This window comes from Sphaerodactylus townsendi, linkage group LG01 (assembly GCF_021028975.2).
Source record: "Sphaerodactylus townsendi isolate TG3544 linkage group LG01, MPM_Stown_v2.3, whole genome shotgun sequence".
NCBI classification, from domain to species: Eukaryota; Metazoa; Chordata; class Lepidosauria; order Squamata; family Sphaerodactylidae; genus Sphaerodactylus; species Sphaerodactylus townsendi.
Window position 1 is genome coordinate 105,953,734 of NC_059425.1, and position 12,845 is coordinate 105,966,578.

Sequence of the window (12,845 nt, forward strand, 5' to 3'; positions counted from 1 at the left end):
CCTGAATCGTGACTAACATTGATAGTGCCTATAGACTCATCCAGGAATTTACCTGAAACAACAGTATCAAGGTCCCCTGCTTCTGTCACAGTTCCTATTATAATCCTTCCTCTTTTACATTCAAGGGCCATAAAAACTCTGGTAATTGATCCTGACCGTGATGAAGCAATGGTTTCACATCCACTAACATTGTTTGAGTACCACTTACACAGGCTGAAGACTCTCATTCCCAGAAAACATTGTCCCTGACTATTATACTCAAGATCAATGAAGCCTAAGCAGTTGACACTACCGTCAATACCAAAAAATCCGGACAGCTCTAAAATTCTGTCTGAAAATTTATCTTGCTCTTCTATTAAAATACTTTTGCTCCTTTGATCAACCACAGTCCTCCCCAGAGGAACAAGGCATAAGCTATCACACTTGGAGGAGTACTCTTTCCTAGGGGTTGTCCTTCTGACCATTGCCGCATGTCATCCTCAGAAGATGGCCTTTTTAATGGAACAGTTTCTATGTTGGAAGACATCTCTAGAATTACAGGTATAAAAACAGGCTCCCAGCAAGCCTGACCCCATATTGAGGGGTTTGGACTCGGATTATCACCCCCAGGTAGTTTTTCCCCCAATCCAGAGATTCCTGGAACTGGTCAAGAATTCCTGGGACTTCTGGAACAGAATATGGCGCTGGATGGCAATGTTTGGCTTTGCTCTAGCTTTTCCAGGCACCAGGCTCAAGTGTGCAGTTCTGAAAAGAGCTGCATAAGCCTCTCTGGATAAAGGAGAGACCAGAGAAACTGCATGTACTCCTGAAGTGATCTCCTGTAGGCAGAATCGTTCTGGAGTTGAGAAGCTGGAGTTAGCTGTAATCTCCATCTTTTCCAAGTTGTGCTACTGACACACACACACACACCCCAGAGGAAACATCCAAACTGTGTATGGAATGAAGATATAAAGAGACTGAAAGAGGAGTTCATATCTTGCTGCTGATAAGCCTGACAAAAATCAGGAGATCTTCCTAAGAGATATGTAATGACAAGCAAATGCAGAATGTATAAAAAGAGTTCAAATAAAGCTATACTAAGATATATTCCCAAATGAAGATTCATCAGAGTGAGACAGACATTTTAAGGCAAAAACATTTCCAGATTTTATTCCCCTTTCAATTGTCAGATTGCCAAAACAAAATTAGAATAGATACTATCTTAAAACAATTTTAGTAGCCAGGAAGAACTTGATCTCTGCATTAAACAACTGAAAACTTTGGGAAATTGTGGAAACAGTGACATCTAAGGGGCAGGGCATCTACTAGAAAGGGTTTAGTATCCCTTGAAATAGGCAAAATGGCCACAAATCTAAAGAGCATATCTGCCAATATGCTAAGTCTCAGGGCAGAAATAGGTTCTCTGAAATATTCTGTCAATAATAATATTCCAAAGATGATGTCTGAACATATAAAAGAATGTATAAAAGATATTAAAGAAATTAAAGTTGTATTCCAAAAATTAATATAAATAGAAGAGAAGGTGGAAAAGACCAAAGAGGAAGTGAAAACTTTAAAACAAGATGTAGACTCTATACTATCAGAGGTTAAAATACAGGATTTAACTAATATTCGTCTGGAATATCAAATCAAAGAGAAGGCCTTGGGACTGAGAACGGTAACAAAGGATTCAAATCCAGCAAAAGAGGATTGAAACAAGAAAAGTCCTGGCCAGTCATTTGAAGATCAAAGAGGAAGAAATGATGTCAGATTGAAAAAAGTCTATAGAGTCACATCAAAAAACCCAAAAGTGAAAGGACTGTATAGAGACATTGTTATCTATTTTCACTCTAAAGAAATAGTAGATCAAATTCTGGAAACATACAGGATATCAGCAATCAAGGTAGAAGACAAGGACATCAGCATGATGAGGGAGATTCCTTTAAGAGTCTTACAGAAAAGGAAAGATTATGCATTTTAGTGTACACTTCAAGAAGAAACTAGATAAGATTTTCATGGCTTAAATGGGAAGGAGTTTTCTGCACTTACAAGGGACAACAACAAATAATTACTTCAATAATGAATGCTAAAGAGATCTTAAATATTTTTTTAAAAAGACCTTAAATAAAAATGTTCTATAAGGTCAAAGATTTAATACGAGGGGAAGTAAATGGGTTTATTAGAGATCAATGATGAATAAAGTTGGGATGGCAAAATCACATATAAGGTTAAGAGAAGGGGGATAAGGGATGGAAAGGGGAATTTATGTTAAATCTTTAACCATGAAAAACTAGGTTAGGGGGACAAGATGTTCTTTTTGAATTTGTTTTAAATTGCCTCAAATTGTAAGTTGATATATTAGAAAAGGTTTAAGAAAACAGAAGGTTGGGCTTGAAGTTTTAAAAATGAAAAAATCTTACGGATAAGATTGACAGCAGGGTATGGATGGAAAGTAAATTAGTTATATGTTGTTTATGTAGTGCAAACATTTGTTCTATAAGTAGAATAGGGTGGCTGGATAACCTTTGTTTTTCCCCTCCTATATTTGTTTATTTGTAGTTGTAAAAAAAAGATTTTTAAAAAAAGAATTCCTGGGATAAAGTGTCTTCCAACCCGTCTAGTTCTAGGAAGATGGAAAACCTTGATAAACTTCAACCAGATGAGAGTGCCTTCCTATCTACACATCTGCCTACTTATTCAGTGATTACAGAAGCTGCTTTGAGAAAGACTGACTCCACTCCCGCAGATAACGAGGGCAGAAGACTGGACAATTTCAGCACTTAAGTCTCTTTCTGATGTTATGGTTTTCAAGATGCCATGATCACACAGGCTTCTCATGATACCAGTTTTTCACTTTCCACAGAACACCTTCATTTTGCATCATGACCCTCACTTTTCAAAATGAGACCCTAAGGACCACTAAGCTGCAAATGTGCTTAACTTAGCAGTGACAGGTGCAAAACACATGACTGCAGCTGTTCTGCTTTGCCTCCATGCCCAGTTACACTGTTCCAACTTAGCAGCAGTTGCTAGGGCAGAAGTCAAAATATCTTCCCTTTGCTGATTGTCTGCTTTTAGTACTGAAATCGCTAATAGTGTGGTTAGCGAGACCTCTTTTTCTCTGCCCGAATACTAACACTTCAGGGGACCTGGGGAAATCAGTGGACAATAGATTCAGGATGGTCAAAAGGAAGTGCTTCTTTACTCAACATCTGATTAAAATATTAGAAGATGTAACAGGTGATTAAAATGTCAGAAGATAGATGGTTACAAGCATAAATGCTTTTTAATTCATGGAGGATCAATCCATCATTGGCATCATTGGTGGTTAAAGGGAACTCAATGGTCAAAGGCAGTAAATAGCTCAATAATAGTGCTATTAGACAACCTCGGTGGAAAGCCTTGGTCTCTGTGCCCTGTTGGCTACCTGCAATAATTGGCTGGTCACTGTGTGAGACAGCATACTAGACTAGATGGACCATCGGCAGGGCTCTCCTTATTATTCCCTAACATTTATTCAAGGCTGCCACATTGCTGCCAGATCTATAAGATTTATGCTTCCATCATCCAGATAGCAATCTTCAAGATGCTGGTGCCCTTACCTGAAGAATGTCAGTTAATTCAAGTCATTCTCTGGTAGCTCAGTAAGCAGGAAATCTCTATTTACTGTTTTATTTTTGAAATTTATCAGCTTTTCTTCTTTATGACACTCAGGCAGCTTACAGCATAGATAAAACATAAAATACATAAAAACCATGTTTTAAAGTCACAGTTCAGGACTACTGATAAAAATAACCAAATGTGGTGCTAAAATGAAAACATTTGGGTTCCAGTTAGGACACAGATACTCCTTTCCATCTTCAAAGTTGCAGTAACCCATCCACAAGAGGCAGTTCTCCCCCCTCCCCCCCTTGGTTTTTGAAATTTATTACAACTTCTCCCCTCCCTCTCTCATGAGCCTGGCTGCATACCTACAAGCCTGGGAGGATATCATGTTGGACCAGTGGGGGACTCACAGTAGGACTGGACATGCAGTTGAGTTCAGTTTTCTTCCTGACTCAAAAGCATCATCTGACACCCACACACTCCAGCCAAGGCATGGGCTCCCTTCTGCAGTTGCAAGACATAGAACCTGTTCCCCTCTCATAGAGAGGCTGAGGCTTTCATCCCCAGTGTTTGATTATACACAAAAGAGACAGAGGATTTGTCCTATCTTAGACTGCAATAGAGTCAGTAAGTCATTTACATCACAGAAATCCCAGATGGTTATACTACCATTCTGCTTCTGTTCTTTTTGCGGCGTGGGATGTTTTCATCCATAGACCTCAAGGATATCTACTTCTATATCACAGTCAGGCCCCAGTTGGTAATGATTACTGCCAATACAAAGTGCTGCCCTTTGGTTTTTCTACCATAAATTTTCATCTAGTACATGGCAGCAGTTCTGGCTCACTTGAGGCACCAAGAAATAAGTGTCTCCGTATACAGGAGTATACGGATTACTGTCTGCTCACTGCTCCTTCCTTCCTTCACCATGTAAGGACAGCATCCCGCCTTCCTACTCTTCCCTCCTCCCTTTCCTTGCCTCCTTCCCTGCTCCAGAGCCTGCTGCACTCCTCAAGAAACTGGGCCACATCCCTGGAAGAGACCCACGTGCAGGCAGCCACAGACTGGCCCCTCAGCTGTTGATCTGGTCAAGGTATCCTCTCCAATCTTGACCAGAAGGTAATATGTATTTGATATGAGAAGAAAGAAGGAAAAGAAAACAGGAGCACACATACTTGTGAGTAAACAGAGAGGGGGAGACCCAAGAGCCACACATTATGTAGCAAAGAGCCATATATGGCTCCCAAGACGCAGTTTGGTCACCCCTGTGCTAGAGTATTGGTTTCACCTACGATTCTCTGGCCTGATGCAGATCTATTTTCTCTGTTTCTCTCAGTAAAACAGTTTCTTGGGCCCTCCTCTCTCATTCAGCTGTATCTTCCTCAGTGGGAACTCCATTCATCCGTACTCAACTGTTGTCTAAATTACATAAAACTATGGCAACCTCAGACTGCTCTTATTTAAAACGTCCTTCCTCATAATTGTTTGCTTTGCCAGGAGGACTTCTGAACTGACAGCCCTTTGGGCCTTCCTACCCTTCTTCTGTTTTCACTGAGACAAGGTTACACTGAGCCTGGATATCAATTTTCAGACTAAAGTGGTTTCAGATTTTCACATACACCAGAACATAATCCTATCAACTTCTCCAGAACATAATCCTGTCAACTTCTCCAGAACATAATTCTATCAACTTCTCCATCCCACCAATGGTGCACAGAGACCACTCCATTCACCTGTTGTCAAGAAAGCACTAGCATTTCAGTGTAAGAGACATCCTATGTCATCTCAATGCATCAGTTGGTAGATCTCATGCACCACTGAACTGTGTTACCAACCATCATTGAAACTTCAGTAAGAGCATACTTAAGTCTATGACACTATCTCAGGCATTTGTCAGGAAAATTCTGCTCTGTAAACACTGTCTTTGCAAAGCATTGTGCACTTAGCATAAGGCATGTGAAAATGTTTGCTTTGGCCAGGTTGTTCTTCAGTCAGTTTTGTAGCCATCTCCAGGTAGGCTATCTCCAGATGCACCCATCAGTGTCAGACTATGAAGAAGTAAGGACAGGTTACTTACCTGTAATTATTGTTCTTTGAGTGTTCTGTGCATTTACACAGCCTGCCCTCCTTTCCTACTGCAGGAGTTTTGCTTGAAAGCAGCATCCTAAAATGTTAGAACGAAATGGGTGGGAGAGGTCCAACTCCTCAATCATATGTGGTCTGTCTCGGGGGTGGGGGATGGGGTGGCATTCATAGCTGTAGAATTTTTCAGTTGTGTTCTGCCCAGTCCCCAAATCCATCAGTGTGAATGCGTAGGTGATTATTTGAAGAACAGCTACAGGTAAGCATCAAGACTTTTTCAGTCATGCATTTCTTGAAACTGAACTGTTTTCTGATTTCAGGCTCCTGTAATACTGCTGATCCCATGTGGTCTGGCCACTCTCCACCACCCCATCAAGAAAACTGGGTCAGTTTTGCAGATAACACACCAACCAGTACTATTTTACCCATGCATCCTGCTTCTGTCCAGGTGTGACATTTTATTGGTATTGTTTTGATTTGCTTCATTGCGGTTGCCAGTCATTTTTGTTATCACCAAACACTCATGCTATGAATGTGAACATTCAGACTCTGATCCATTTTTCTTTATTTGAAATATGATTTCTCTTGCTGAGCCAAAGTCACTGAAGATAATCTAGACCAGGGGTAGGGAACCTGCGGCTCTCCAGATGTTCAGGAACTACAATTCCCATCAGCCCCTACCAGCATGGCCAATTGGCCATGCTGGTAGAAACTGATGCTCAGGGCTGATCTGGAATTGTAGTTCCTGGACAAATTCTGAGAGCAAACAAAACTCCCCTGATCTAAAGAGTTTTCTAACGTGCCCAATGTTAAAACATGAAGCTTGACTTTTCTTTTTTCTTTTTTGCTTAGATTTTTAAAGTTATTATCTGCTTAACTTTCTGTTGCGCACATGAATGTTGCCATTTTTATCACTTAAATGTTCCAATTATATTTTTGGTTTCATTCTAACCCTACCTAACTATAGCATCATCCAGAGGTGTTAAAAAAACTGCTTCAATAATCAGCTGTCTTCCCTTTTATAGGCAAATAATATAGAAACCATAGGGCATCTGGTAAATTCAGATAATGCTGAAGAACAATATTTCATTACAGGACCAGACAACAGTACGAACAGTAGCATCAGCTACAACAGCTAATGAAATTCGTAGGCAGTCGAGTAGTTATGATGATCCTTGGAAAATAACAGATGAACAAAGGCAGTATTATGTAAATCAGTTTAAAACTATTCTAACGCCTGATCTAGGCGGATATATCCCAAGGTGAGTTTTTTCAACACAAGTTAACAAAATTGCAACTGGCACTCATTTCAGTTTTCTGCTTGAAAAAACAGTATTATGGTGGTCTGCATATATTTACCACTTTATAACAAGTGCTGCAGTGTTACCTTTGGACTCTGCAGTAGTTTCAAATTAAGTTTTCCTTCCATTTGCTGTCATCTCTATAGAAGCTCAATACCAGTTACGCATTTCTGCACTGTATTAAGATGTATAAGACTATATTTCAGGAAGTCCTTTTAAACACCACTTTTAATATTTCAGGGTCTGCAGCTAAAGAATTTTTTACAAAATCAAAACTCCCTATTCTTGAGCTTTCGCATATTTGGTAAGTGTGAAGTAACTAAATAGTCCCTTGTTAAGTATTACAGTTCTTTAACAAATGTTACGGTGTTCAGCAAACAGAAATTGATTACAAAATTTTGCATTAGTGTATCTTGCATCCAGATTGTCAGTTACTTGGAGTGGATCCGATCAGCTTTTCAAGTAAGCAAAAAAGGAAGATGGGGGTTCCCCTTGTGCACTCGAAAAGGCTGTGCTGTGGATCATAGGACCTGGTTGTCCCACAGTCATGTGGAATGGGGGCTAAGATAATGTGGGAAATTAGGCAAGATGGTATAAAAAAACTGGCTGGATCCAACCCTCAATTCTGTTCCCATTTAGGACAAGCAATACATTTCCCTTTGACCTCATTTTGAGCAAAAACTTGAACTGTGTAGTAAACTAAACCCCAGAGTAGTATCTAGCAGCACAGAGTGGGGAACCTCTTGGCTCTCCAGATGTTCAGGAGCACTACAATTCCCATCTGGCCCTACCAGCATGGCCAATTGGCCATGCTGATGAGGCTTGATGGGAATTGTAGTTCCCTGGTATCTGAGAGCCGGAGGTTCCCTACCCCTGATCTAGCACTATCATAGTTGAAATGTCATGAAGTAGGACAGTTGGGGCATGCAGTGTTTCATTTTAGTTATTCCATGCTTGAGAGGTATTTAAGATAGAGCCCAACAACTTAACCTACCCTTCCTTCCTTCCTGCCTTCCTGCCTGCCTACCTACCTGTCTTGAGTAGTATCAATCCCAATTAGAAATAAGATGGATAAGGAGGAATTCAAGCTAGAAGTGGCAAGCTGTACCATATCAGAGCATGTGTCTTGTCTCAGTCTGCCTGAGCTCTCATGGCCCAACAAGAAATTTAGCTAAAAATACTATTTTCTGACCTAAAATCCATTAAAGGTTTTAGTAACAAAAATATTTAAGGGAACTCATTTTGCTGGCACATTAGTTGGATCCATTTCTCTCTAGCCTTATACTATGGATATTCAAATAGAACAACCTTCGCAGATTCCATGATCCCTAAACCACAACATCTGTTTGAGAACAGTATGCCTAATATGCAGCCTTCCAAGATCACAGGCAGTAGCGTATTTAGTCTTGCAAGCATATTTGCTTGTCTATATGATGGAACTAGCCCGGCAGATGGTTTTATTGATATCAGTCTTCATGATGTACTTACATAGACTTACATCCCGATAACTGCTTTAACACAGTGCTTGAGTTTTGCTTAGCATTCCAGTGCTAAGCTCTTTGTCCACAAAAGACGTTATCCTTTTCAGAATTCTCAAATCAAGGGTTTCTAAACTAATTTACTTACAGAAGCTTTGCTTAATAACCAGGTTCCTGTGCATAAATGCTCGCACAATTACTGCTGCAATGACAGTGGCTTCAGATGAAGCTGCCTTTTAGCATCAGATGGTAACCAGGCTCAGATTTGTTCCCTTTGACAGGCTGTGGCACTCCATGATCTTGAAGAGAGAAAAATATCTGCCACTTAAGTTTCTTTTTTTAGCTTGTTATGCCAGGGATTGAAGTAAGTTGGAGTCTTCTGCCATTGAGCCACAGTTCTAGGGGGTGGAAATAGAAGTGTTCCTTATTCACTTTTGCCACGAGGTAGCATTATAAAAGTAAAGGAATGTACAGTTGAACCTGCCACCTCTGTTAAAGTGAATGGAGAAACTGGCAGTTTAGAAATTCTGATTTGAGTTAGCTACTAGGAAGCACTGCCTGCTGACTATAGGTTTTGGGCTGGGGAGGGTGCAGAAGAGACTGGAGAGGCTTCTGGCAGGATCGTGGCTTCCTGCCACAGCCCAGCTGGGTCCAGGTTGGGTTTTGAGCCAAGGAAGTTGCTTTTGTATAATAAGCACAATATGGGCAAAGTTGTATAAACATGTAAATGCACATCTCAGTTCTATTAATCTAAAAGGAACTAGTTCATAACTTGGAGTCAGAGTGGAGGAATAGCAGTGTCCAACTGCAAATGAGAAATTTGATGTATCCCTCATATAAAATATTATGTATTTGGGATATTTCTATATTATCTGTTTAGAATCCTGCTCAAGGTGGCTTCCAACTGAAATATAACAATGTTAAAATGTTATTAGAAGCAAGCCATTGGACACAAATAGCATAAAAACTATCCATAAAACAGAAGTAAACCATGAAAAAGCTGTTAAGAAAAACTCCTAATTAAATGGAAAGGTCTTTAACTTGGGCTTGGTGCCTAAACAAGAGTAAAGTTGAGCCTCGAGGGTTCACAAGTGAGGGCCACCTTAGAAAATTCCCCATCTCTAGTCGCCACCCACTCACCTCTGAAGGCAGAGCAGAGAGAGTGGGGCTGATTTTAAAATATTCTTGTAACTAAAACTCTTAATATGCCAGATGCTTAGAGTTTACTCTCCTCTATGGCAGTTTCCGCACGGGGAAACAACAGCACTCTGGGGACGGGGAAAAAACGGACCCTGGGGCACTGTTCGCTCAGGAGGTGCTGCTGCATCTCAGCAGTGCTGTCCTGGCTCCCCTGAAGTGGTGCAAAGAGCGCGCTTCTGAAACTGCTAGGCGAGTTTATGGAGAATCACGCCGGTTGCCACCCGTTTGCCGAGGCCGAACAGCAGCCAGGGTGGACGTCTGCATCATTCCATGGTGCTCCCAGACAGCTGCCTACTTTTTCCTGCCTTTACGTCACTCCTGAGGAGGAAGGGACGCCTCCTTGCCTCGATAAGCTTCAGCTATTGCTCTGGCCAGGGGGCGTGTCCCCTTCCCTCCTCAAAGCGACGAAAGGCAGGGAAAAGGTAGGCCGCTGTTTGGGGGGCTGCTCAGCTGTCGCGAGGTGTGCTACTCCCCAACCAGCCTGTGCCAGAGGCTTGTCCGGCATCAATCATGCCAATGCAAGCCCGCAAGCCTGCATGTGCAGAAACCACCTATGTTTCCCTTAGTTTGTGTTGTGCCAAGACAATTCAAATATTCAACTTTCTACCTTTGGTGTGAAGTGATACATTCCATAAGAAAATGCATCATGCAGGGAACTGCTTAGTTATTTCTTCCCAGCTGTTACAAGTGTTAACATATGTTTAGAATCAGGGTGCTAGACTATCCAACAATGGTGACTTAATGTTTTCATGCTAAAATGGAAGTTGTTGTAAAACCTGATCTTAGCCTGAATTTTTCATAGTATTCAGCTTGTTCAAAGGATGTAATTTAAAAAAAAATTTTCAAGTTCAGAAATAATGTTTTTCCCCCCTTAGGGAACTATCAGATTTTGACAAAGATGGTGCATTAACACTGGATGAGTTCTGTGCTGCTTTTCATCTAGTAGTTGCAAGAAAAAATGGCTATGATTTGCCTGAAAAACTGCCAGAAAGTTTAATGCCTAAACTGATTGATTTGGAGGACTCGGCAGGTATTTTTCTTCCAAAAATGTTTGTTTTCTGTAGCAAATATTGCTAGTGGCAAGATAATAACATATATTTTGCAAACTGAAAAAATTAGTATTACTTGCTCATTTATTGGAATCTGTATTTTCCTCTTTAAGACAGGAATTCTCCCCTTTTCAACACGCAAGTACAGGTATAGGGCCCACAAAGAGAATTCCCACACAGTTCAGTGGAGCCATTTTTCCTGTCCTGTTTGCTCACTCCCTCAGTCAAACCTCTGCAGCACAAGAGCTTTTGCTGTCCATTTGCATTTTCACACCGTCCTCCATTTGCTCTGGAGTGAATATCATGCACAGAAGGGGGGTTGACATGCATTCTCCAGTGGCTATATATGTGGCCTATGGTATTGAAAGGGGCAGGGAATGTAGAGCCCTGTGTTACATTGTGCCGCACTGTGCTTAGGCTGATCACTGGAAATATGCTATCTGTCACTTTACAATGCATTTAAAATTTTGCTGTGTTCAGTAGTAAGATATTTCTCGGTAGTTTTGAATGTTCTTATCAATTTCAGCTGGATGAAAATATGATGACAATATAGTAGGAAGATTCAGGCTGGGGAATGGAAGTAGATCTGCAGATACAGTGCCTTTTAGCTAGCAATGTTCTTCTGTAGCTAAGAACAGCTCTGCCATTCTGGATACTATAACTGGGCAGATCCTCTGAAATCATGTAGTGTCACACAGCACAGCAAAGTATAATGAGGAGGCACCGAAAGACTACCTTGAAAGGATGGGATATTCTGCAAGGAACTACTGTAAGGAGAGAAAACTTGTATCATTCCCACGCCAGAAATGCTCTGCAGCTACCACAGTCATGAGTTGTGACTGGGTAACCATGAAGTGAAATTAAAACAGGAATCATCTGGGTCTTTTTTACAATCCCCAATATTTTGCTTTTTTAGAGAGGTTGGTTGCTTTAACATCTGTGAAACATAAAATGCAGTAAAGAAACTTCTAGGAAAATGTTGGGAAACAATATGCTGATGTTATCTTCCTTGTATCACATAATTACAAAATTTCTACAGTGCCTGTTTGTTGCAAATTTACATAGTATCTTTAAAAAAACCCTTCCATAATGTGGTTAATTTCACTCAAAACTAACGATTAGTAAAATCAAGTCTATAATGAAAAGTTTTAAGACTATTCTCACAACCCTGTGTTTTTCCTTTGTAGTGGTTCCTGTTTCGGAAGTGGGGGATCAGTCTGGTGAGGTAGGTTATGCAAGCTCACCAGCAGAAGCCCCTCCAAGCAAATCACCATCTATGCCATCGTTAAATCAGACTTGGCCAGAACTAAATCAAAGCAGTGAGGTTAGCAAAAACTTCTCACTTCCTCGTTGCCATGCACTGTGATTTGCCATGCACTGTTGTTTACGTCTGTGAACTTAGTTTCATTTTGAGAGGTCTCTTCAGCAAGTAGTGTTCATAGCCTCAGTTCTAGTCCATAATGTTTAAGACGGCATTTTGACATTGTCAACAAATGTTCCGTCATGTCTCTTACCTAAATTAGGATTTAGATTTCTTTTCACAAAGTGGCTTATTTTTATTGATCAAGGAACAATCATTGTGAGTTTTCCGGGCTGTGTGGCTGTGGTCTGGTAGATCTTGTTTCTAACGTTTCGCCTGCATCTGTGGCTGGTATCTTCAGAGATATATCACAGAGTGAAACGTACTGTGATACGCTGTGTGTCCAGAGAAGGGAAAGTTTAGTGGGGTATATATTGTCCATGTGTCCCAGGGTGGGAATCAATCATTAAGTGTTAAAGCTGGCACTACGCTTTAATACAAGGTATGGTTGACTGCATTTGCTTGTCTTGAGGGTGGGGTTTTTTTCAATCCGGGGAATTGATTCACATTTTTTTTTCCTGCAGCAGTCTTAGTGAATGCAAACCCTGTGTCTGGGTGGAGTCCATTGTCCATGAACCCAGAATGCCCTTGGTCTTTGATTGTGGTGTTTTAAAGTACTGATAGCCAAGTTCTGTTAATTCTCAGAGTCTCTTCTTTCTTCAGGGGTTGGGAGGTTTATCAAATCGAATAAATAAATAAAAATTGTTGAGGTTTTCTTGGTTCTCGCGGATTTCAATGGCCTCCCTGTGTAGTCTGACATAGTAACCTTCCGAGTTGTCCAGAATTTCAG

The 12,845-nt window shown here is 40.7% G+C and overlaps 1 protein-coding gene across 1 annotated transcript in view; it reads left to right on the top strand.

Moving 5' to 3' along the window:
• Positions 1-12,845, top strand: part of REPS1 (RALBP1 associated Eps domain containing 1) — a 56,849-nt gene that overhangs the window by 21,324 nt on the left and 22,680 nt on the right. The window contains 5 exon segments of the mRNA XM_048489637.1: positions 5,988-6,115; positions 6,763-6,925; positions 7,206-7,272; positions 10,522-10,676; positions 11,883-12,019. Of these exon segments, the coding sequence (XP_048345594.1) occupies positions 5,988-6,115; positions 6,763-6,925; positions 7,206-7,272; positions 10,522-10,676; positions 11,883-12,019 (650 nt within the window).